This window comes from Schistocerca piceifrons, chromosome 6 (genome assembly GCF_021461385.2).
Source record: "Schistocerca piceifrons isolate TAMUIC-IGC-003096 chromosome 6, iqSchPice1.1, whole genome shotgun sequence".
NCBI lineage: Eukaryota > Metazoa > Arthropoda > Insecta > Orthoptera > Acrididae > Schistocerca > Schistocerca piceifrons.
In genome coordinates this window covers 96,559,496-96,581,313 of record NC_060143.1, presented here as the reverse complement: position 1 = coordinate 96,581,313, position 21,818 = coordinate 96,559,496, and the positions used below count along the sequence as shown (strand labels likewise).

General features: G+C 39.9%; 1 protein-coding gene across 1 annotated transcript in view; it reads right to left on the bottom strand.

The window, feature by feature from the left end:
• Positions 1-21,818, bottom strand: part of LOC124802671 (cytoplasmic dynein 2 intermediate chain 2-like) — a 108,408-nt gene that overhangs the window by 14,975 nt on the left and 71,615 nt on the right. The window contains exon 8 of the mRNA XM_047263584.1: positions 3,031-3,185. Within this exon, the coding sequence (XP_047119540.1) occupies positions 3,031-3,185 (155 nt within the window). The remainder of the gene's footprint in view (positions 1-3,030; positions 3,186-21,818) is intronic.

Genomic DNA, 21,818 nt, shown 5'->3' with positions numbered 1-21,818 from the left:
TATGAGCCAAAAGGCAAGGGTTTGGGAGCAGGGGTTGTGTAGGGATGGACAAGGATATTGTGTAGGTTTGGTGGTTGGCAGAATACCATTGCATGTTTGGGGGGGAGGAGGGGGGCAGTTGGAAGGATAGTGGGTAAGATATTTCTCATTTCAAGGCATGATGAGAGGTATTCAAAAGCCTGGTGGAGAATGTAATTCTGTTCTCCAGTCCAGGGTGATACTGAGTCACTAGGGAAATGCTCCTCTGTGGCCAAAGAGTGGGACTTGGGAGGTGGTGGGTGACTAAAAGATAAGGCATGGGAGATCTACTTTTGTACAAATTCTCTCTCTTTGATCACTTTGTGACTTCATGCCAATTTCAGTTGGTTTTCACCTTTCACTATCGACATACTCTCTCAGATTTCATCTTGTTTCCCCTTATTTCATTCGTTTCATGACTTTTCTCATGCGTTTGTGTTTTTTTTTCCATTTTTCAGATGTAATTCTAAATTAGTTACGTATTTTTTACATTTTTTTCCACCATCATGATGATGATGACCGATATGTAGGGCACTCAACTGCGCGGTCATCAATGCCTGCATGAATTCCAAATTTTACACATTACAGTTTTTTACTCAGTCCAATCTAGCCTCTGTCACAAATGATGATGATGAAATGATGAGGACAACACAAACACCCTGTCCCCGGCCACAACCTGGCTGGGAATCAAGCCTGGGACCCCATTATCCAGAGAGAGCAACACTAGTCACTAGACCATGAGCTGTAGATTTTACCACCACCATGGATCCTTACTCCTTCAATCTGCATCAATACAGAAAAGTTTCCTTTTCCCTAGCCAGAACCCAGACCCACATACTATTCCTGCATTATTGCTTCGCTCAGGGAATCCCCTCTAATGGCATTATCATCTAATTACCCAATTCTGGCTGTCACCCTTCCTTCCACAATGACCTGCATCTGTTCACATTCTGCCAATCCTTAGCACTCACCAACATAGTCCTGCAAAACCATATCAATCAAACCCAAACCACCTTGCAATATCGTCTCTCCATTGGTAAAATTCTCCTGCTATGTAATCCCAAATTCCTGGATCCTGTAACACCCACTGAAACATTTGCCCTTCAGAAACTAGAGCAACAAGCACTACACCACCTCAAAAAACTCTCCTCCCTGCTCACCTCCTACTCCCACCTTGGACTACCACTGTCCACCACCTCTACAACAACCTTCAAACCTCCCCCACATCCCCTCACAGCTGACAAACCCTGTCTCGCAGACCTACTACATTTACCCCACCCTCCAAAACTCATTCCCACCACTAGACACAATCCAGAACGTAAACAGACCCAAAACACATTCATGAATCTTTCTTCAGAAGGCCTTAGCCCTGCAGAAATATCAGTCCTTTCCAAAGGCCTCACTTTTTGCCCCACTCCCAAATTCAACCATGCATGACTTGTTAAAGGCCTTCTCTTTCTCCTGGTCCCTACAGTGGAAACACATTTTCGCCAACAATTCTACCAATCAGAATCAACCAGAAACCAATGTTGAACCCTACCTGATACACAGTTCACTCCTCCATCCCACCGTGATCCCCCCCCCCCCCCCCCCCCCCGCCCCACCTTATTGCCCTTGAATCACCCCCTATTAACTTTCCAAAATTTCCTAACCTCACACCTTGCCTTGCCATCATTCCCCAAATTCCTCAGAATGCTAATTAACATTACATTTGCAAAAAGAAATGAAATTCACCAACTAATAACTGATCCCGATCTCATAATTCTACCTGCTGAAAAAGGCTCCACCACTGTTGTCTTTAACCACAAGAATTACCTGGCAGGACTCCACCAGCTGTCAGGTTTCTCCACCTACAAACTCTGCCACAGTGACCCTGTTCCAGAACTCCAGTAGGATTTCAAGTCTCTCCTCAAATCCTTACACCCATCCCAGAACCTCACCCCCGATTCCATCTCTCTCCTCACCCCTGCCACTCCCCACACTCCTACCTTCTAAATGATTCCTAAAAACCATAAACCCAACCATCCAGGATGCCCCATTGTGCCTGGTTACCATGGCCCCACTGAGAGAATCTCTGCTTCAGCCTTTTACCCGCAACGTACCCTCCAATATAAAAGACACCAACCATTTCCTCCACAGACTCTCCACAGTTCCTCTTCCTTTACCACACAGTGTGCTATTTGTCACTATTGATTCCACTTCCATTTACGCTAACATTCCTAATGCCCATGGCCTTACTGCTATTGAGCACTACATTTCCCAATGCCCAATGGATTCCAAACCAACAACCTCTTTCTAGTCACGACTGACTATATCCTCAACCACAACTACTTCTCCTTTGAAGGCATTACAGCTATGGGCACCCAATGGCACCATTCTACAACAACCTATTCATGAGCCATCTAGAGGAATCCTTCCTAAACACCCAGAATCCCAAATACCTCCCCTGGTTCACATTCACTGCTGTCATCTTCACGACCTGGATCGTGGGTGACGACAATTTATTCACATTCCTGCAGAACCTCAACACCGTCTCCCCCATTTGCTTCACCTGGCCTTACTCACCCAACTAGCCACCTTTCTCGATGTTAACCTCCACCTCAAAGATGGCTACATAAGTATTTCTCTCCATATCAAACCTACCAACCACCAGTAACACCTTCACTTCAACAGCTGCCACCCATTCCGCACCAAGAAGTCCCTCCCATACAGCCTAGCCACCCATGGCTGTCACATCTGTAGTGATGAGCAGTCCCTCTTGAAATACACTGAGGGTCTCACTGAGGCCTTCACAGACTGTAATTTTACCCTCCCAAAACAGATCTCCCGTGCCTTAATTCTCCTGTCACCCACCATCCCCCAAAGGCCCAGCATCTGGTGGTATGACAGGTGGTGCCATATATCGGAAATGAGTGAAACGCCTCTACGTGAAAAGCAGACCTAGTTTATGGTAGAGCACTTGGTATTACTGATTAATTTATATAAGGAAATGGCTTATACTTGAGATCCCACCTGCAAATAGCTGTAAATGTGGAGCGTCTCATCAGTCCCACATGATACAAACAGATCACGATCATGAGGTGAACACATAACACATGTTACAGCACCAATGTGATGCTGAAATGAACTAAGTACTGGATCTGTCAGTGGAATATCAGGATCAGATACTGAAAAGAAAGAGAGATTTTGATAAATACACAAAAAATAACAAGTTTCTTGTCGTGGACATATTTGCAGCAGCTGTATATAAATTACATAGTTCAACAGAAAAACGCATTTTGCAAGCTGCATATTCAGTTTTTTTTAATTTATCTTCTGCACCCAGATGTGTTCCTTCTTACTTACAAGGCATCTTTAATGCGTGTCCTGAAATAATACATTATTTCTTCATTTGCACATGCAGGTTATCGTCTGAACTTATAGATAACAGATTTTAAACAGTTCCTCAAGGTTTTTATAATAAATGGAAAAGTCTGTTTACCTGTGGTGCGGCTGAAATTTATATTCTGGAACTAACACTTCCAGTCTTAACACTCTCAGTTCACTCAAAGAGTCTACTCAACCCCACCTGATTCCAGGTACAATCAATGTGGAGCACTCTGATAATCACAGTATTACCCCAGCAGATCAATCTACCACCAGTAGTACCGGTGCAATTGGTCTTTTGAATTCTGGGATGGCCAGGTTAAAATGCAATGTGATTCAACACAGGAAGATGGATTCCTCTGACCAACTTAAAACCAAAAAAATACATTTTTTGCAACACTTAATATGCAAACACTTTTGCAACCAAGTAAACTTCATAAACTGGGAGATATATTACAAGAACAGAAGATTCAAATTTTGGCACTTCAAGAAACTTGAATGATGGACACCACCACCATGGATTTTGACAATTATCATCTTTTTAAAAGTCAAACTGATAAAAGAATACCTAACAATACATTACATTGGGGAGTTGCTTTTGCAGTCTCCAAAAATATTTTAAATTCAGTAATGGAAGCAAAACTCATTAATAATACACTAATGACAATTGCTCTTAAATGAGCAAATAAAGCATACACTTCAAGTAATGCCCATATGACAATCAATGAGGATAACTGTAAAGAACCTGAAGTAATTAATGAAGCTTGGGAAACATTAGAAATCTTATTCTTAAAAATTCCCCCAAACCATTAAATTTTAATGGGTGATTTTAATGCTCGATTCGGTAAAGACAAAAAATGTAAGAAAGCGGTGGGTGGATTTCTTATGCTTAAATGGACAAATCAAAATGATCAAAGATTTATTGAAATGTGCTAAAATTTTAACCTTAAAATCATGTCAACACATTTTTAAAAGAACTCTTCTAAAAAAACTTGACAGGTACCCAATACATTTATTGGGGAATTTCATATTGATCATGTAGCAATTTCACACCCTAACTACAAAGAAATTTTAAATGTCCAAGTTTAAAATAACCCTAGCTCTAACAAGCGAATTTGACAATGTGGATAGTGAAACAGCATTCAAAAATTGGAGTAATAACAACACTGAAATTACGTACACCACCACACTGAAATTACATACACCACCTTTCTAACTGTAAGAAAATAAACATCTAAATTAACCAGAAAGACTAAAAGAAACTACGAAAATGCCCATCTTTTAGAAACTGAAAAAGACTTCCAAAAGAACAATACAAGAAACATTTATAAGACATTCAAAACAAAAATAACTAGCTACCAACCTCAAAGTCCTTGCTTCAAAAATGAAAATGGCAGTTTGGCTCTTAACAACCAGGAAAATTGTAAGGTAATTGATAATAATTTTGAAAAACTCTTAAACTGTCTAGAACCAGTGAATAAATTCCAACCACAGCAAACTAATAACACCACCCATAACTCTAAAGAACCCGATGAAATCGAAATAGCTAAGCAAATTACAAGACTTAACAACAATAAAGCATCCGGAAAAGGTGGTATAATTGCAGAACTACTAACACTATAAAAAGATCACCCAACTAATAGGAATTATTTGGCAAACAGAGAAAATACCCGAGGACTGGAAAACTGCCCTAATTCATCCATTGCATAGCAAAGGGGATAGAACTGATGTTACCTAATAATTACCAAGGAATCTCTCTTCTCCCGGTCACATACAAAAATCTCTCAATGTTTACTTGACTGAGCCCAAGAACAGTTAGAAGCTAAAATTGGTGAGTACCAAGCAGACTTAAATCAAACAGATCCTGCCTGGAGCAAATTCTGAATTGGGCACCAAAGGATTTCTAGTAACAATATTGTATGTACATTTGTGGATTTTTAAAAAGGCCTACAACTGAGTTGATCATGAATCTCTTTTCAAAATTTTAAAGGATAAGGGACTAGATAATAGAACTCTAACACTGATTATGCAAACGTTAACTGACACTAGCTCTACAGTTAAATTCATGCGAAAAATTTCTGAACTATTTAATATGAAGACTGGTGTTAGGCAGGGAGATGTACTCTCCCCATTAATGTTCAGCTGTGTTTTGAAAAAGGTAACTACAGAATGGTGAGAGCAAAAGTAGAGTCAAAACACAGACCAATCAATCAAGTTAAGTAGAAGTAATATTAGAGTAGATTGCCACACCTTTGCAAATGATCTGGCAAATTTAACTAGGGATATTACCACAGCTCAAAAACAAATTTAAATTCTTAAAGAAGTTGCGGAAAAAGTAGGAATACAAACATCATTAAAAAAAAAACAAATGTATGACATGCAACAAACAAGAACCAACATTTCTGAACACAAAATATGGAAAAATAAAAGTGGTTTCCCATATCAAATACCTGGGGGAAATCATACAAGAAAACAGTCATGAAAAAGATGCACGAAGTTTGCTGTCGAAAAATGGCAACTGCATTCAGATTAACACAAAATATCTATAATAAAAAATCACTTTTTAAATTCAGAAAAATTAGGCATTGAAGCACTGTAATCGAACTCTTTAAGTCTTTATGGAGCAGAAACTTTAATTTTAAACAGAAAGAGAAATACTGAAGAAATTCAAAAGAAAGAAAGATTATTAGGAAAATATTACTGATGGAGAAACTTATAGGCTAAGAAGTAATAAGGAAATAGGGCTAAGAAGTAATAAGGAAATAGAAGAATACACAGACATATGTGGTGACATGAGACAATGAAGACTTAAATTTTCTTTCTTTCTTTCGTGGGGCCTTTGTCCTGCTTCATGTGTGGTCAGCATTCTTACTATTGATTTAGCAATGTTAGCTGCAGAGGGTAGCCAGATGCCCTTCCTGTTGCCACCCCGTACCCTGCAGGACGGAAATAGTGTACCCTAGCTGTCTGCGTCTAGTGTAAGCCATGGAATAGTGGAAACATTTTCAAATGTCTGCGAGTCGGAAAGTGGGGACCAGCCCAGTATTCACCTAGCAAGATGTGGAAAATCGCCTAAAAACCACATCCAGGCTGGTATGCATACTGGCCCTTGTCAGTAACCTGCAGGGCAGATTTGATCTGGGGCCGAGTCTAGAAAGCAGTGCATTAGTGCTCTCTGCTATCCTGGCGGGTCTAAGACTTAAATTTTATTGACATATTAAAAGAATGGCACCCACTACGTTGACAAAACAAGTAGTAGAATTCCATGGGAACAGAAGCAAGGCCAAAACTGAACCAATTAAATGGATCACTGTGATTAAGGAGGATATTAAACTAGTCTGTATAATTCAGGCAGGTGTCACAGATAGAAAAACATTCAGATAAAAGATATTTGATTGGAAAGTTGGTCAGAAGGAAATTATAAAATGGACTGGAACACTGTGGTCCAATGAAAGACAGAGACTTCATTCTGGAAAGGTGAAACAAATTTGGACACATAGGAAGGCCAACCATCAAAAGTGACATTGATTGATGGTACCTCGTGTGGTCCTATTGGGCCCATGTGTGAATAATAGTAAATGGAAAAGTACTTATCAATCATCATCTGATTCATTATTATTAAGCCAAACAGCTTTCTCTCAGGTGTCAGACTGGTTGAAATTTGCACTTTTCCTTTTGGTCACCGTTTTCAACATATAGTAATTTACCTGCTATTTTCTGTGTGTTTAGTGTCATTTGTTTCTGAAGTGTAGCCAACTTTCACCGGTTTTGCTTTCAAACATTATTTCTGTGAATATATGTGTGGCTGTTGTTGTTGTTGTTGTTGTTGGTGTGTGTGTGTATGTGTGTGTGTGTGTGTGTGTGTGTGTACTTTTCCATTTTTAATTATTTTTATGTTACTGTGTTTTCATTGTATTTTTTCACATTTATTTACAAAAACAGTGAGTTGTTGCTCATATTTGCTGGGTCATTTAGTAGTATCTTCCTTTAAACCTTGGGTTTGCATATGTGGTAATTTTCTTGTAAAGTTAGGAGGTGTCTTTCATTATTTATTCTAACCATTTTTTACATCTCTCTCTCTTGTACTTGGTAATTATTCTTTCTTCAGTATTCCGCAAACTTGAGGGGCTTGTCTCACATTTCTATGCTCTGATATGTTCTTTGTACTGGATGTCAAATGTTCAACTGGTTTGTCCTACACATCTTCCATGACGTGTTGCACTGTAGTTGGTATATTCCTCCTTTCTGGTAGATGTCTGTGTCTTTTGTTATTTTTGGAATATATTTTTGGATTGAACTATCTGTTCTGTATCTTTTGTTATTTTTGGAATTTATTTTTGGATTGAACTATCTGTTCTGAATGCTATGTTTATGCCTTGTCTTTTGAATATGTTTGTTATATTATGTGTCAGTTTGTGCTTGTAGGTCAGTGTACCATCTTGAATCTTCTTTCTTGTTTTCATGTATTCTTAGTGTCATTGTTATTCTGTTGCTGCATGCTTGTTTGTGGAGTTTGTTGTGCTATTCTTTTTGGCTGAGTATGTGTCATGTTTATTGGCTGTATTTGCCATTTAATATTTTTGTTTAGCTTTGTGACAAGATTACTATTGTGCCCATCATTTGTTGTTATTTGTGTGATTATGTCTAGTTTTTCTAGTAGTTTTCTGTGCTGAATGGTGCTGTGTTGAATCTATGAAGCATGTTTCCGAGTGCTGGTTGCTTCTGCGAGTACGGGTGATTTGAAATCTGATGTACGATAGTGTCTGTTGTTGCAAGTTTACGGTAAATTTCAAAGCTGTGTTGACTGTTTTCTTTTTTGATGGTTATGTCTGAGAAGTTTATTGGGCTGTCACATTCTTTTTCCATTGTGAATCTTATAAAAATCAGGTTTTCTACATAGTTTATGAAAATGATGGCTAGGGCACCTGACACTGGGGATCCCAGTGGTAGGCCATCTGCTTGTAAACAGTACTCATTATTAAATTGAAAGTTCTATTCAGTTATCAGTTCCAGCAATTTGTATATTTCTGTGGTGTGTTCATCTGGTGGTTGGCTGTTATCCTTCAGATTTTGTTCTATGATGTTTATTGTTTCTGCTATTGGTATGTTAAAGTACATGTCAAGAGAGAGAAGGGTAGCTGTCTCTGGGATTTATGTCTTTTATGAATTGTATTAAATTGAAGGTGTTTCTTATAGTTTCATCTTCTTCTATTTTATAGGTTTCACATAGCAATTTCAGTATAATGTGTAGTCTACATTTTTAAAGATTTTTTTTACCTTAGCCTGAAATCTGTTTGTTGGATCTGATTTCAGTTTTTTAATATTATTTTGTGAAATGAACCCTCTGTGTTTCATCAATGTATTGTTGTTTCTCCATAAGAACACCTGCATTTCCTTTGTCTGCTTTGGAAATACTTACATTTTCATTTTGGAGTTTTTTTCCAAGTTTATTGACTATTCTGGAGTATGTGTTTTTATTGTTCTTGTAATTCTGCTTTTTCATGTCTGTTACAATTTTATGTATATGATTAATAGAAAATCTCATATAAAGATGTGAAACAAATACTAACAAAGAGATAGAGGGGCTGGCCAGTACTTACCTCAGCTCAGTACAGCCGATAGATACACATAAAACAGAACTGAAAATTTACATTCCTAGCTTTCGGAACAAATGTTCCTTCATCAGGGAGGAGAGAGGGGAAAGAAAGAAAAGAAGGGAAAGGAGATTCAGTTACTCACAACCCAGGTTATGAAGCAACAGGGAAAGGAAAATGGGAGGATAGCAAGGATGGAGGCATGGTTGTCAGAGGGAAGCCAAAGATATTCTAATGTAAGTACTGTGCCAGCTTCAAACCAAAGAGGATGCATACAGAAGTAAAGAGGTATATAGTATAAAGATAAACACAACTATGTAGGATGAAAAGATGCATGAATGGCTAAAGAGGAAAGGGAAAGAGGAGACGACTGAAGAGAGAATGGAAGTGAGGTTGTTTAACGTAGGTTCAGTCCAGGGGGATGGCGGGATGAAAGGATGTGTTGGAGTGCAAGTTCCCATCTCCGCAGTTCAGAGGGACTGGTGTTGGGTGGGAGAAGCCAAATGGCACATACGGTGTAGCAGGTTCCTAGGTCCCTAGAATTATGCTGGAAGGCATGCTCCGCTACTGGGTATTGGGCATCTCCTAGGCGGACAGTTCGTCTGTGTCCGTTCATGCGCTCAGCCAGTTTAGTTGTCATGCCGATGTAAAAGGCTGTGCAGTGCAGGCATGTCAGTTGATAAATGACATGTGTAGTTTCACACGTAGCCCTGCCTTGAATTGTGTATGTTTTACCAGTAGCGGGGCTGGAGTAGGTGGTTGTGGGGGGATGCATGGGGCAGGTTTTGCAGCGGGGTCGGTTACAGGGGTAGGAACCGCTGGGTAGAGAAGGTAGTCTGGGAATATTGTAGGGTTTAACAAGGATGTTACGGAGGTTAGGGGGGCGACGAAAGGCAACTCTGGGTGGTGTGGGGAGAATTTTGTCAAGGGATGATCTCATTTCAGGGGTTGACTTGAGAAAGTCATATCCCTGGCGGAGTAATTTGTTGATGTTTTCGAGGCCAGGATAATATTGAGTGACAAGGGGGATGCTTCTGTGTGGTCTGGGGGTAGGAACATTGTTGTTGGATGGGGAGGAATGTATTGCTAGGGAAATCTGTTTGTGGACAAGGTCTGCAGGATAGTTGCGGGAGAGGAAAGCACTGGTCAGGTTATTGGTGTAATTGTTGAGGGATTCGTCACTGGAGCAGATACGTTTGCCACGAATACCTAGGCTGTAGGGAAGGGAGCGTTTGATGCGGAAAGGATGGCAGCTATCAAAGTGAAGGTACTGTTGTTTGTTTGTGGGTTTGATATGCACAGAGGTGTGGATGTGAGCTTCAACAAGATGAAGGTCAACATCCAGGAAGGTGGCTTGGGTTTTGGAGAAGGACCAGGTGAAATTCAGATTCGAAAAGGAGTTGAGGTTATGGAGGAAATTAAGGAGTGTTTCTTCACCATGAGTCCAGACCACAAAGATGTCATCTATAAACCTATACCAGGCCAGGGGAAGCAGCTGTTGGGTCTTCAGGAAAGCCTCCTCCATGCGGCCCATGAAGAGGTTGGCATAGGACGGAGCCATCCTGGTTCCCATGGCCGTTCCCCTGATTTGTTTGTAGGTCTGGCCTTCAAAAGTGAAGTAATTATGGGTGAGGATGAAGTTGGTAAGTGTGATAAGGAACGAGGTTTTTGGAAGATCTTCGGGTGGGCGTTGGGAGAGGTAGTGCTCAAGGGCAGAGAGACCATGGATATGTGGGATGTTTGTGTAAAGGGATGTAGCATCTATGGTGACAAGAAAGGTTTCAGGTGGGAGAGGAGTGGGAATGGATTTGAGGCGTTCTAGGAAGTGGTTTGTGTCTTTGATGTGGGATGGGAGTCTGCGGGTGATAGGTTGTAGGTGCTGGTCTACCAGAGCTGAGATACGTTCGGTTGGGGCTTTGAAGCCCGCTACAATGGGACGGCCAGGATGGTTCTCTTTGTGCATTTTGGGTAATAGGTAGAAGGTAGGGTTACGTGGCTCCGGTGGAGTGAGTAAGTCTATGGAAGCCGTTGTGAGGCCTTGTGAGGGACCTTGGATTTTTAGGATTTTTTGCAGCTCATTCTGGATGGAGGGAATGGGGTCCTGGGTAACAGCTTTGTAGGTTGAGGTTTCAGAGAGTTGACGCAGTCCTTCTGCCACATACTCCACACGGTCAAGTACGACAGTTGTGGAGCCTTTATCCGCTGGGAGGATGGCAATAGAGCGGTCTATTTTCAGCTCCTTAATGGCACGGGATTCAGCTGGGGTGATGTTGGGGGTTGTCGGGATGATCTTCAAGAAGGACTGGGAGGCAACACTGGATGTGAGGAATTCCTGAAATGTCTGCAAGGGATGGTTTTGGAGGAGGGGAGGAGGATCCCTTTGAGAAGGCAGTCGGAACTGTTCTAGACAGTGTTCAACACTGGGTCTAGTATTTGGGGGCTGTGTTTGGGTAGTGAAGTGCTATTTCCAGTTGAGGTTCCGGGTGAATGAGAGGAGATCTTTAACCAGGGCAGTGTGGTTGAATTTAGGTGTGGGGCTAAAGGTTAAGCCTTTTGATAGAACAGATGTCTCTGGAGGAGAGAGGGATCTGGATGAGAGGTTTAGGACTGAATTGGGACTGGTGATATGTGGCATTTGACTGTGGTTATAGTTGAGATTTGGTCTGTGTGGGGTATGTGCTGGGATGGGGAGATTGAGTAGGGTGGCTAGGCTAGGTTTGTTGGCTATGAGGGGGGTCTGTTGAAGGTTCTGTTGTGGTTGGTGTTTGTGAGGTAGAGGAAGAGGGACCCCACTTCTTAGGTGTTGCACTAGCACTGTGGATAGTTTTTTCAGGTGGTGTGTGGCATGGAACTCAAGTTTGCAGCTGGCTTCTAGGATGATGTTCCTGAGTGTGTTCTCCAAGCAAGGGTTTGAGAGGTGGAGGACTTTGAAGAGAGATAGGAGATGTTGGGAGTGGTGGTTACATGAAGTAGTGTAGAGATTCAGGACAAGTTGGGTAAGGGCTAAGGATTGAAGGTTCTGGAAGTCCAGGAGAGACTGGTGGAAGGAGGAATTGCACCCGGAGATGGGAACTTTTAAGGTAAGCCCTTTAGGAGTAATTCTAAAGGTTAAGCAGGACCGGAGGAAAAGTATGTGGGATTGCAGTTTGGCTACGGTGAATGCATGTTTCCGGAATGAATGTAAATAATGTGGTATAGGATTAGGGTACATAGTGGGTAACTGGTGGGTAGGGAAATTAAATAACTAAAGTTGAAATAGTAATCATAAGAAGGAATAAAACACGGAGGGAAGGACGAGAAGGAAAGAAATTGTGTTGGTAATGTTCAATACCAAAGGAAGACCACTAAATAAGAAAAATACGGAAAAAGTTGACCAGACCAAGCAAGTATGTCCAGATCAGGGGAAAAGAACACACGTTGCTCAAAAACAGAGATAGCGAGTGGCGAAAAAAGATCACGCGTACTGCAAAATCGATCGCGCGTGCCGCAAAAAAGATCGCGCGTGCCGCAAAAAAGATCGCGCGTGCCACAAAAAAGATCGCGCGTGCCGCAAAAAAGATCGCGCGTGCCGCAAAAAAGATCACGCGTGCCGCAAAAAAGATCGCGTGTGGCGCAGAAATGTCCCAAAAAAATTTTCTTGTGGTAGAGAAAGATAGCCAACGGCACAAAAATATCGCCAGCACCAAGAAATCGACGGAAATGGATGATACTGGTAGGTGTGGAAGAGATTGTTGGAAGTGATTGTTGGCTGGGAAACAGCGAATAACGAACGTTAAAACTATGGAATGTTGAATAAATAAAAAAGAGAAGAGGACTATAAATGGAACAAGATAATAGGAGGAAGATGAAACTAGCACAGTTGGTGACAAAAATATTTATTTATGTATATATAAAACACTGAAGAGAAAATGTTAAGATGACAGACGTAAGTGATAGCTAACAAAAGTGACAAAACAATGAAGGATGTGGACCATATAGGTGATCTAAATGATTAATGGAAAATCTCATATAACGATGTGAAACAAATACTAACAAAGAGATAGAGGGGCTGGCCAGTACTTACCTCAGCTCAGTACAGCCGATAGATACACATAAAACAGAACTGAAAATTTACTTACATTCCTAGCTTTCGGAACAAATGTTTCTTCATCAGGGAGGAGAGAGGGGAAAGAAAGGGAAGAAGGGAAAGGAGATTCAATTACTCACAACCCAGGTTATGAAGCAACAGGGAAAGGAAAATGGGAGGATAGCAAGGATGGAGGCATGGTTGTCAGAGGGAAGCCAAAGATATTCTAATGTAAGTACTGTGCCAGCTTCAAACCAAAGAGGATGCATACAGAAGTAAAGAGGTATATAGTATAAAGATAAACACAACTATGTAGGATGAAAAGATGCGTGAATGGCTAAAGAGGAAAGGGAAAGAGGAGAAGACTGAAGAGAGAATGGGAGTGAGGTTGTTTAACGTAGGCTCAGTCCAGGGGGATGGTGGGATGAAAGGATGTGTTGGAGTGCAAGTTCCCATCTCCGCAGTTCAGAGGGACTGGTGTTGGGTGGGAGAAGCCAAATGGCACATACGGTGTAGCAGGTTCCTAGGTCCCTAGAATTATGCTGGAGGGCATGCTCCGCTACTGGGTATTGGGCATCTCCTAGGCGGACAGTTCGTCTGTGTCCATTCATGCGCTCAGCCAGTTTAGTTGTTGTCATGCCAATGTAAAAGGCTGTGCAGTGCAGGCATGTCAGTTGATAAATGACATGTGTAGTTTCACACGTAGCCCTGCCTTGAATTGTGTATGTTTTACCAGTAGCGGGGCTGGAGTAGGTGGTTGTGGGGGGATGCATGGGGCAGGTTTTGCAGCGGGGTCGGTTACAGGGGTAGGAACCGCTGGGTAGAGAAGGTAGTCTGGGAATATTGTAGGGTTTAACAAGGATGTTACGGAGGTTAGGGGGGCGACGAAAGGCAACTCTGGGTGGTGTGGGGAGAATTTTGTCAAGGGATGATCTCATTTCAGGGGTTGACTTGAGAAAGTCATATCCCTGGCGGAGTAATTTGTTGATGTTTTCGAGGCCACGATAATATTGAGTGACAAGGGGGATGCTTCTGTGTGGTCTGGGGGTAGGAACATTGTTGTTGGACGGGGAGGAATGTATTGCTAGGGAAATCTGTTTGTGGACAAGGTCTGCAGGATAGTTGCGGGAGAGGAAAGCACTGGTCAGGTTATTGGTGTAATTGTTGAGGGATTCGTCACTGGAGCAGATACGTTTGCCACGAATACCTAGGCTGTAGGGAAGGGAGCGTTTGATGCGGAAAGGATGGCAGCTATCAAAGTGAAGGTACTGTTGTTTGTTTGTGGGTTTGATATGCACAGAGGTGTGGATGTGAGCTTCAACAAGATGAAGGTCAACATCCAGGAAGGTGGCTTGGGTTTTGGAGAAAGACCAGGTGAAATTCAGATTCGAAAAGGAGTTGAGGTTATGGAGGAAATTAAGGAGTGTTTCTTCACCATGAGTCCAGACCACAAAGATGTCATCTATAAACATATACCAGGCCAGGGGAAGCAGCTGTTGGGTCTTCAGGAAAGCCTCCTCCATGCGGCCCATGAAGAGGTTGGCATAGGACGGAGCCATCCTGGTTCCCATGGCCGTTCCCCTGATTTGTTTGTAGGTCTGGCCTTCAAAAGTGAAGTAATTATGGGTGAGGATGAAGTTGGCAAGTGTGATAAGGAACGAGGTGCTCCAGTGACGAATCCCTCAACAATTACAAAAATAACCTGACCAGTGCTTTCCTCTCCCGCAACTATCCTGCAGACCTTGTCCACAAACAGATTTCCCGAGAAATACATTCCTCCCCGTCCAACAACTATGTTTGTACCCCCAGACCACACAGAAGCATCCCCCTTGTCACTCAATATTATCCTGGCCTCGAAAACATCAACAAATTACTCCGCCAGGGATATGACTTTCTCAAGTCAACCCCTGAAATGAGATCATCCCTTGACAAAATTCTCCCCACACCACCCAGAGTTGCCTTTCGTCGCCCCCCTAACCTCCGTAACATCCTTGTTAAACCCTACAATATTCCCAGACTACCTTCTCTACCCAGCGGTTCCTACCCCTGTAACCGACCCCGCTGCAAAACCTGCCCCATGCATCCCCCCACAACCACCTACTCCAGCCCCGCTACTGGTAAAACATACACAATTCAAGGCAGAGCTACGTGTGAAACTACACATGTCATTTATCAACTGACATGCCTGCACTGCACAGCCTTTTACATCGGCATGACAACAACTAAACTGGCTGAGCGTATGAACGGACACAGACGAACTGTCCGCCTAGGAGATGCCCAATACCCAGTAGTGGAGCATGCCCTCCAGCATAATTCTAGGGACCTAGGAACCTGCTACACTGTATGTGCCATTTGGCTTCTCCCACCCAACACCAGTCCCTCTGAACTGCGGAGATGGGAACTTGCACTCCAACACATCCTTTCATCCCGCCATCCCCCTGGACTGAACCTACGTTAAACAACCTCACTCCCATTCTCTCTTCAGTCTTCTCCTCTTTCCCTTTCCTCTTTAGCCATTCACGCATCTTTTCATCCTACATAGTTGTGTTTATCTTTATACTATATACCTCTTTACTTCTGTATGCATCCTCTTTGGTTTGAAGCTGGCACAGTACTTACATTAGAATATCTTTGGCTTCCCTCTGACAACCATGCCTCCATCCTTGCTATCCTCCCATTTTCCTTTCCCTGTTGCTTCATAACCTGGGTTGTGAGTAACTGAATCTCCTTTCCCTTCTTCCCTTTCTTTCCCCTCTCTCCTCCTTGATGAAGGAACATTTGTTCCGAAAGCTAGGAATGTAAATTTTCAGTTCTGTTTTATGTGTATCTATCGGCTGTACTGAGCTGAGGTAAGTACTGGCCAGCCCCTCTATCTCTTTGTTAGTATTTGTTTCACAATTTTATGTATTTCTTTTTTATCAGTTATCCTGTTGGCCCAGTGTTCACACTGCTATTTCCACATTTCTCCTTCCATTTCAGAATAGCATCTGACTGTATAGTGTGTGTGCTTTTTTATGTATTATTAATCTACTTTTGTGTTAATATTCTTCATTGTTTAAACGTGTGGCTGTGAGATTCATCAGTCTTGGGTAAAATTGGTGTGACATCAGAAGATCCACAAAGGACTGCAGCAGCTACACCTGTAAGTGTTAATTTAAGATCAAGGTGGAATATACCCAAGGAGGAGGATTTTTTCTATCCCCCTCTGAGAAAAGAAAAAACTTAGCATCACCAAACAAGTTAAAGATAGCATCATCAAACAAGTTAAAGATATACCATAAAAATTGCAAAGGACTCCATCAGCAAATTGTAGTAAATAAAGTAAAGTCTGAACCTCCTCACCAATGTATAAAAAATTAAACAAAAAAATTCTTGATCTAAAAGTATACATCCATAATGTACAAGGGCTCAAAACCAAACTTAATGAATTAGAAATTTTGTTATCAACTGCAAGTGAACTGTCAGATACACAAATATTATGTATTAATGAACATTTCATGAGGTCTTTTGAAATAGAAAGTGTTGTGATACCAAATTTTAAACGCGTAGGTCACTTCTCAAGAACATCTTACAAAGGTGGAGGTAGTTGCATACTTGTAAAAGACAACATTACTGATACACCTCTTGATATTTGCAATTTGTATAATATTGAAAAAGATATAGAACTGTCAGGTGTAGAGCTTACAGATCTAAATGTTTATATAACAGCACTTTACAGGTCACCCTCTGGTAACATAGGGACTTTCTACAAAAATCTAGCACCAGTACTAGTAAATCTAAGTAAAAGAAAATCATATAGTGTTCTAATATGTGGTGACTATAATATAGATTTTCTCTCAGAAAACTCTAGCCATCTAAGCATTAAAAATTTTATGAACAGCTACAACCTAGACCTAATGGTCAACACTCCAACCAAGATAACAAATCACAGTACCACCTGTCTGGACCAAGTAGCAAGCAATATAAATTGTACTGTATCCTCCACCAAACTAGGATTTTCAGACCACAATGCATCAATTATGCAGGTCTGGTTGCAAAATAACAGTCACGAACACAATAAAATCACTGTACAGAGGAGAAATTTCAATAAAAACCACATGCATACTTTCCTCTTTGATATACAAAATGAAAATTGGCAAAATGTATATGAGGCTCAAACAGTAGACAGCAAATATGAAGCATTCTTGGATATTTTCTGTTATTATTTTAATTGCCACTTTCCCTTACAAACAAAATGTATCAACAAAGATAGAAAACTCTCCAGCTGGATCACCCCAGGACTCATCAGATCATCACAAAGAAAAAGAGAACTTTTTTACATTAGCAAATCCAAACTAGGCAGTAGTGAAGCATTTAAGTCATACTTTACTCTATATAAAAAGATATTAAGGAACGTAGTAAACGCAACCAAAAAGCTACAGAATGATAACTACCTCAAATTGTCATCAAATAAGAGCAAAAGCATGTGGCAACTTATTAATATGAATACTAATAGAGGAAAACAACTACAAAGTGATATTACCTTAAAAATAAATGGAAAATTAGTCTCCAGTGGGAAAGAAACAGCAGAGGAATTCAATAACTACTTTACAGAAACAGTAGAAAACCTGGCTAACCATCTTAAAAATAGCTGTCCCTTACAACTAGAACCAAACGTATGCTCTGAGACTCTATTTTTAAGGCCTACATCTGAAATTGAAATAGAAAAGACACTTCATAGCAAAATTAAAAAAAAAAAAAAAATCATCTGCTGGACAAGATCAAATTCCATGCTTCCTCCTTCATAATTGCAGTAACTTTATCAGTAAACCCCTAGCCCACATAATTAACTTCTCATTCCGGAATGGTGCATTTCCTGGTATGCTCAAAATTGCAAAAATTATACCTGTCCACAAAAAAGGAAGCAAAGAGGATCCCAGTAATTATCGACCCATTGCACTGCTTTCAACTTTTAGTAAAGTATTTGAATATATAATGGCCACCAGAATCATGTCCTTTCTAGACAAAGAAAATATCCTGTCACCTGATCAGTTCGGCTTCCAAAGTAAGAAAGCTGCAACTGATGCAATAAAAGAATTTCTAGATCATGCACTGGAGCTTGTGGACAAAAAACTCCCAGCCATAGGTACCTTCTTAGATCTAACAAAGGCCTTCGACATGGTTAATCATAGTATACTTTTGCAAAAGATGCATTCCTATGGAATAAGAGGAAATGCCTATGACTGGTTTAAAAGCTATCTGGAAGAATGACAGCAGTATGTTGAATTAAATGAAACTAAGCTCTCAGGTACAGCTAGCACTGTACATTCCTCCATACATACCATAAAGCAAGGCGTTCCCCAAGGCTCTGTCCTGGGCTCCTTGCTGTTCTTACTTTACATAAATGACCTTCTTCACAGCCTACCAGACACAAAACCCTTTTGTTTGCTGATGACACCTCTGTATTCATATCTGTGCCCGAACAAATTCTGCAATCTAATATAGATAGGACCACAGATCAAATAAGTCGATGGCTTAAAAGTGACAGGCTGCTTCTTAATGCAAAAAAGACAAGTGGAATGACCTTCCACACTGCCCAAAACAGAAATCCATTACTACCAACTATATCACTAGAAAAAAAAAAAATGTTAAACTTGAAAATGAAATAAAATTTTTGGGGGTCACTATTACTGATACGCTCACATGGAAAAGGCACATTGACATTACCAGCACAAAACTTAGTAAAGTGTGCTTCATGATTAGATCAATAAGGAACGTCACTAACACAAGTACCCTAACCACAATGTACCATGCACTCTTTCACTCTGTACGTAACTATGGAGTCATCTTCAGGGGCCAAAATTCTGAATCAATTAAGATATTCAAACTGCAAAAGAGACACTTGTAAACCATTATTTAAGAAACTAAATATTTTGCCCCTCCCATGCCAATACATACTAGAATTATTATTCTTTACCAAAAAAAGTATCAACAAAATTAGCAAAAATATGGATTACCACGATTATGACACAAGATCAAAAACCTACCTAAGAATATTTCCCCACTCAACAAAACTGTACAGTGATGGTGTCAAGTGCATGGAAATAAAATTATATAACCATCTTCCAACTTTTATACAAGAAATCCAAGAAATAAATAAATTCAAACAGACGGTGAAGTCTCTTTTAATAAAAGACTGCTTTTATACCATCCAGGAATATTTGGAATCAAAATTGTCTTAGTGCATGATAATGTATGAAATCTGAATGTTATTAAGTCAATTTTGTCACATCATGTAACAATTCTCTGTAAAGCTCTAACTTTAAGTAACATAATTTGTAGGTAATGTAAAATAATCATTCTTCTGTGTTCTTGTTTACTGTTTTAGACTCCTGCAAACTGTATATTTGTATTGACTTACCCCATATCAGTTGTACAAGCCATTGTACTGATTTGATCTACGGGACAAATAAATAAATAAATACATTTGTGTGTTGTATTTGTTGTCTCATGAGCTGTGTCATCTTTTTCTTATCATGAGCTGTGTCATCTTTTTCTTATGTTTTTCTTAAATTTCTTTCGTGATAGTGTCTGGGTAACTTTCAACCTTCTTAACGAGATCAGATAAAACAGCTGTATTTTTAACATTTGCAAGCTGTACACGAGTTTTATGTAGCTTTTGAGATAAAGTCTGTTTATTGAGTACAAAGATTTGATGAACTGTTTTTAATATTAACTACCAGAAAGAACTGACATCATCATACAAATATCAATAAACAGTGGGTACAATAGTAATCTAGTCACAAAATTAAACAAACAAACACAGTCAATAAACATGACACACATTCAGCCAAAAGGAATAGCACAACACAACACCACATGAACAAGTACGCAGCAACAGAACAACAATGGCACAAAGAGTACACGAAAACACGAAAGAAGATTCAAGATGGTACACACCGACCAACAAGCACAAACTTAGACATAAAATAACAAACTTATTCAAAAGACAAGATGTAAACAAAACATTCAAAACAGATAGTTCAATCTAAAAGAACATTTCAAAAATAACAAAAGACACAGACATCTAGCAGAAAGCAGGAATATACCAACTACAATGCAACACATGTGATGAAAGATATGTAGGACAGACCAGTAGAACATTTGACACCTGGATCAAAGAACATATCACAGCATGGAAATATGGGACATGAGCTCTACTTTTGTAGAACATTTACAAGAAAATAATCACTGATCTACCACAAGTGAGAGAGGCAAGAAAGTAGTTAAATAAATAATGAAAGACACCTCTTAATGTTACAAGAAAATTACCACATGTACAAAACAAAGGCTGAAAGGAAGATGCTGCCAAATGACCCATTGAATATGAGTAACTACTCACTGTTTGCACCTACTGATCATATAACAGACAGTAATCCCAATAGATAATCACAAATCCCATTTCTCTCCCAAAAATATAAATGTATATGAAAAATACAATAAAAACACAACAATAACAACAATATTTACAGAACCAAATGACACTATATACAAAGAAAATAGCACTTAAATTACTATGTTGAAAACAGTGATCAAAAGGAAAAGTGCAAACTTTCAACCAGTTTGCCGCATGAGAGAAAGTTGTTTGGCTTAAAAATAATGAATTAGATGCTGATCTATAAGTAATTTTATATCTATTATAAAAACCTTGATGAACTGTTTTAAATATATATACTATAAGTGCAAATGATAACCTGTATGTGGAAAAAAAACCATGAATTATTTCAGGACATCCACAGAAGATGCCTTGTAACTAGGTGAAATGAGGTTTTTTTTTTAACTACTGTAACTTACTTGAGGAAGTGTTAAGGGAATATGATAACATGAACTGCAAGGACAGCATGTACCAAAGTAAACATGTAACTGTAGGTAATTTAACAAATACAGCAACACAATAAAGAGATAAATGACATTGTCATCTCCTACACAAAGATAGGTATACATCATAATGTGAGGGAACATGATTTTCTTGATTTATATAGTTATAGTATGGAAATAAACAGTTTCATTGAGTGAAAGTGAAATCTTCAAACTAATTTTGAATATAAATCACTTTATTAGGTAGAATTATATGCATTTTGTTTCCCAGATAATTGTTCAGAATATAAAGTTTTAATTATCATCGAAGAAGAATTATTAGAGAACAAGTCCTATTTTGTGTATTTTATTATTTGCAAGAGGTATTCTGCCTGGCCTCTGTGCCATTACAAGAGAGTTGAAGATGTATTTGGAGGAGTATTGATGGGCAAACTAGTCAAAGCAGCATCGAGTCTTCTGCACCAGCGATGCTGTCAAGGAATACCAATGACCAGAAGTTTATATCAATAATATATACAGGGTGATTCAGGAGGAGAGGTATGTGCTTTGAGGGGTGATACTAGTGGTGATTCTGAACCAAAAAACTACTAATAAACATAAGCCCTTTTCTTAACCATTTCCGGCTAAACATGAAAACAACTAGGAACGGGAAACATGTAGCGTCGTCCTTAAGCGTGTCAGTACGCAGTTTACTTGGGCATGGTGCAGTTGTTTACCTCAAGTCTCAGTCCAACAGTGCTTGTCGTAGTGCACTGTACTACAGTGTTGTTATATGAACAATGAACACAGTTTTGTGTAGTGAAAATGCCACTGATCTTCACACATGCAGAGTATGCTGACATGGTGTTTCTCTATGGTTTGTCCTATGGGAATTCTGGAGCAAGAATACCAACAACAATTTCTGAATTGCAGAGTGC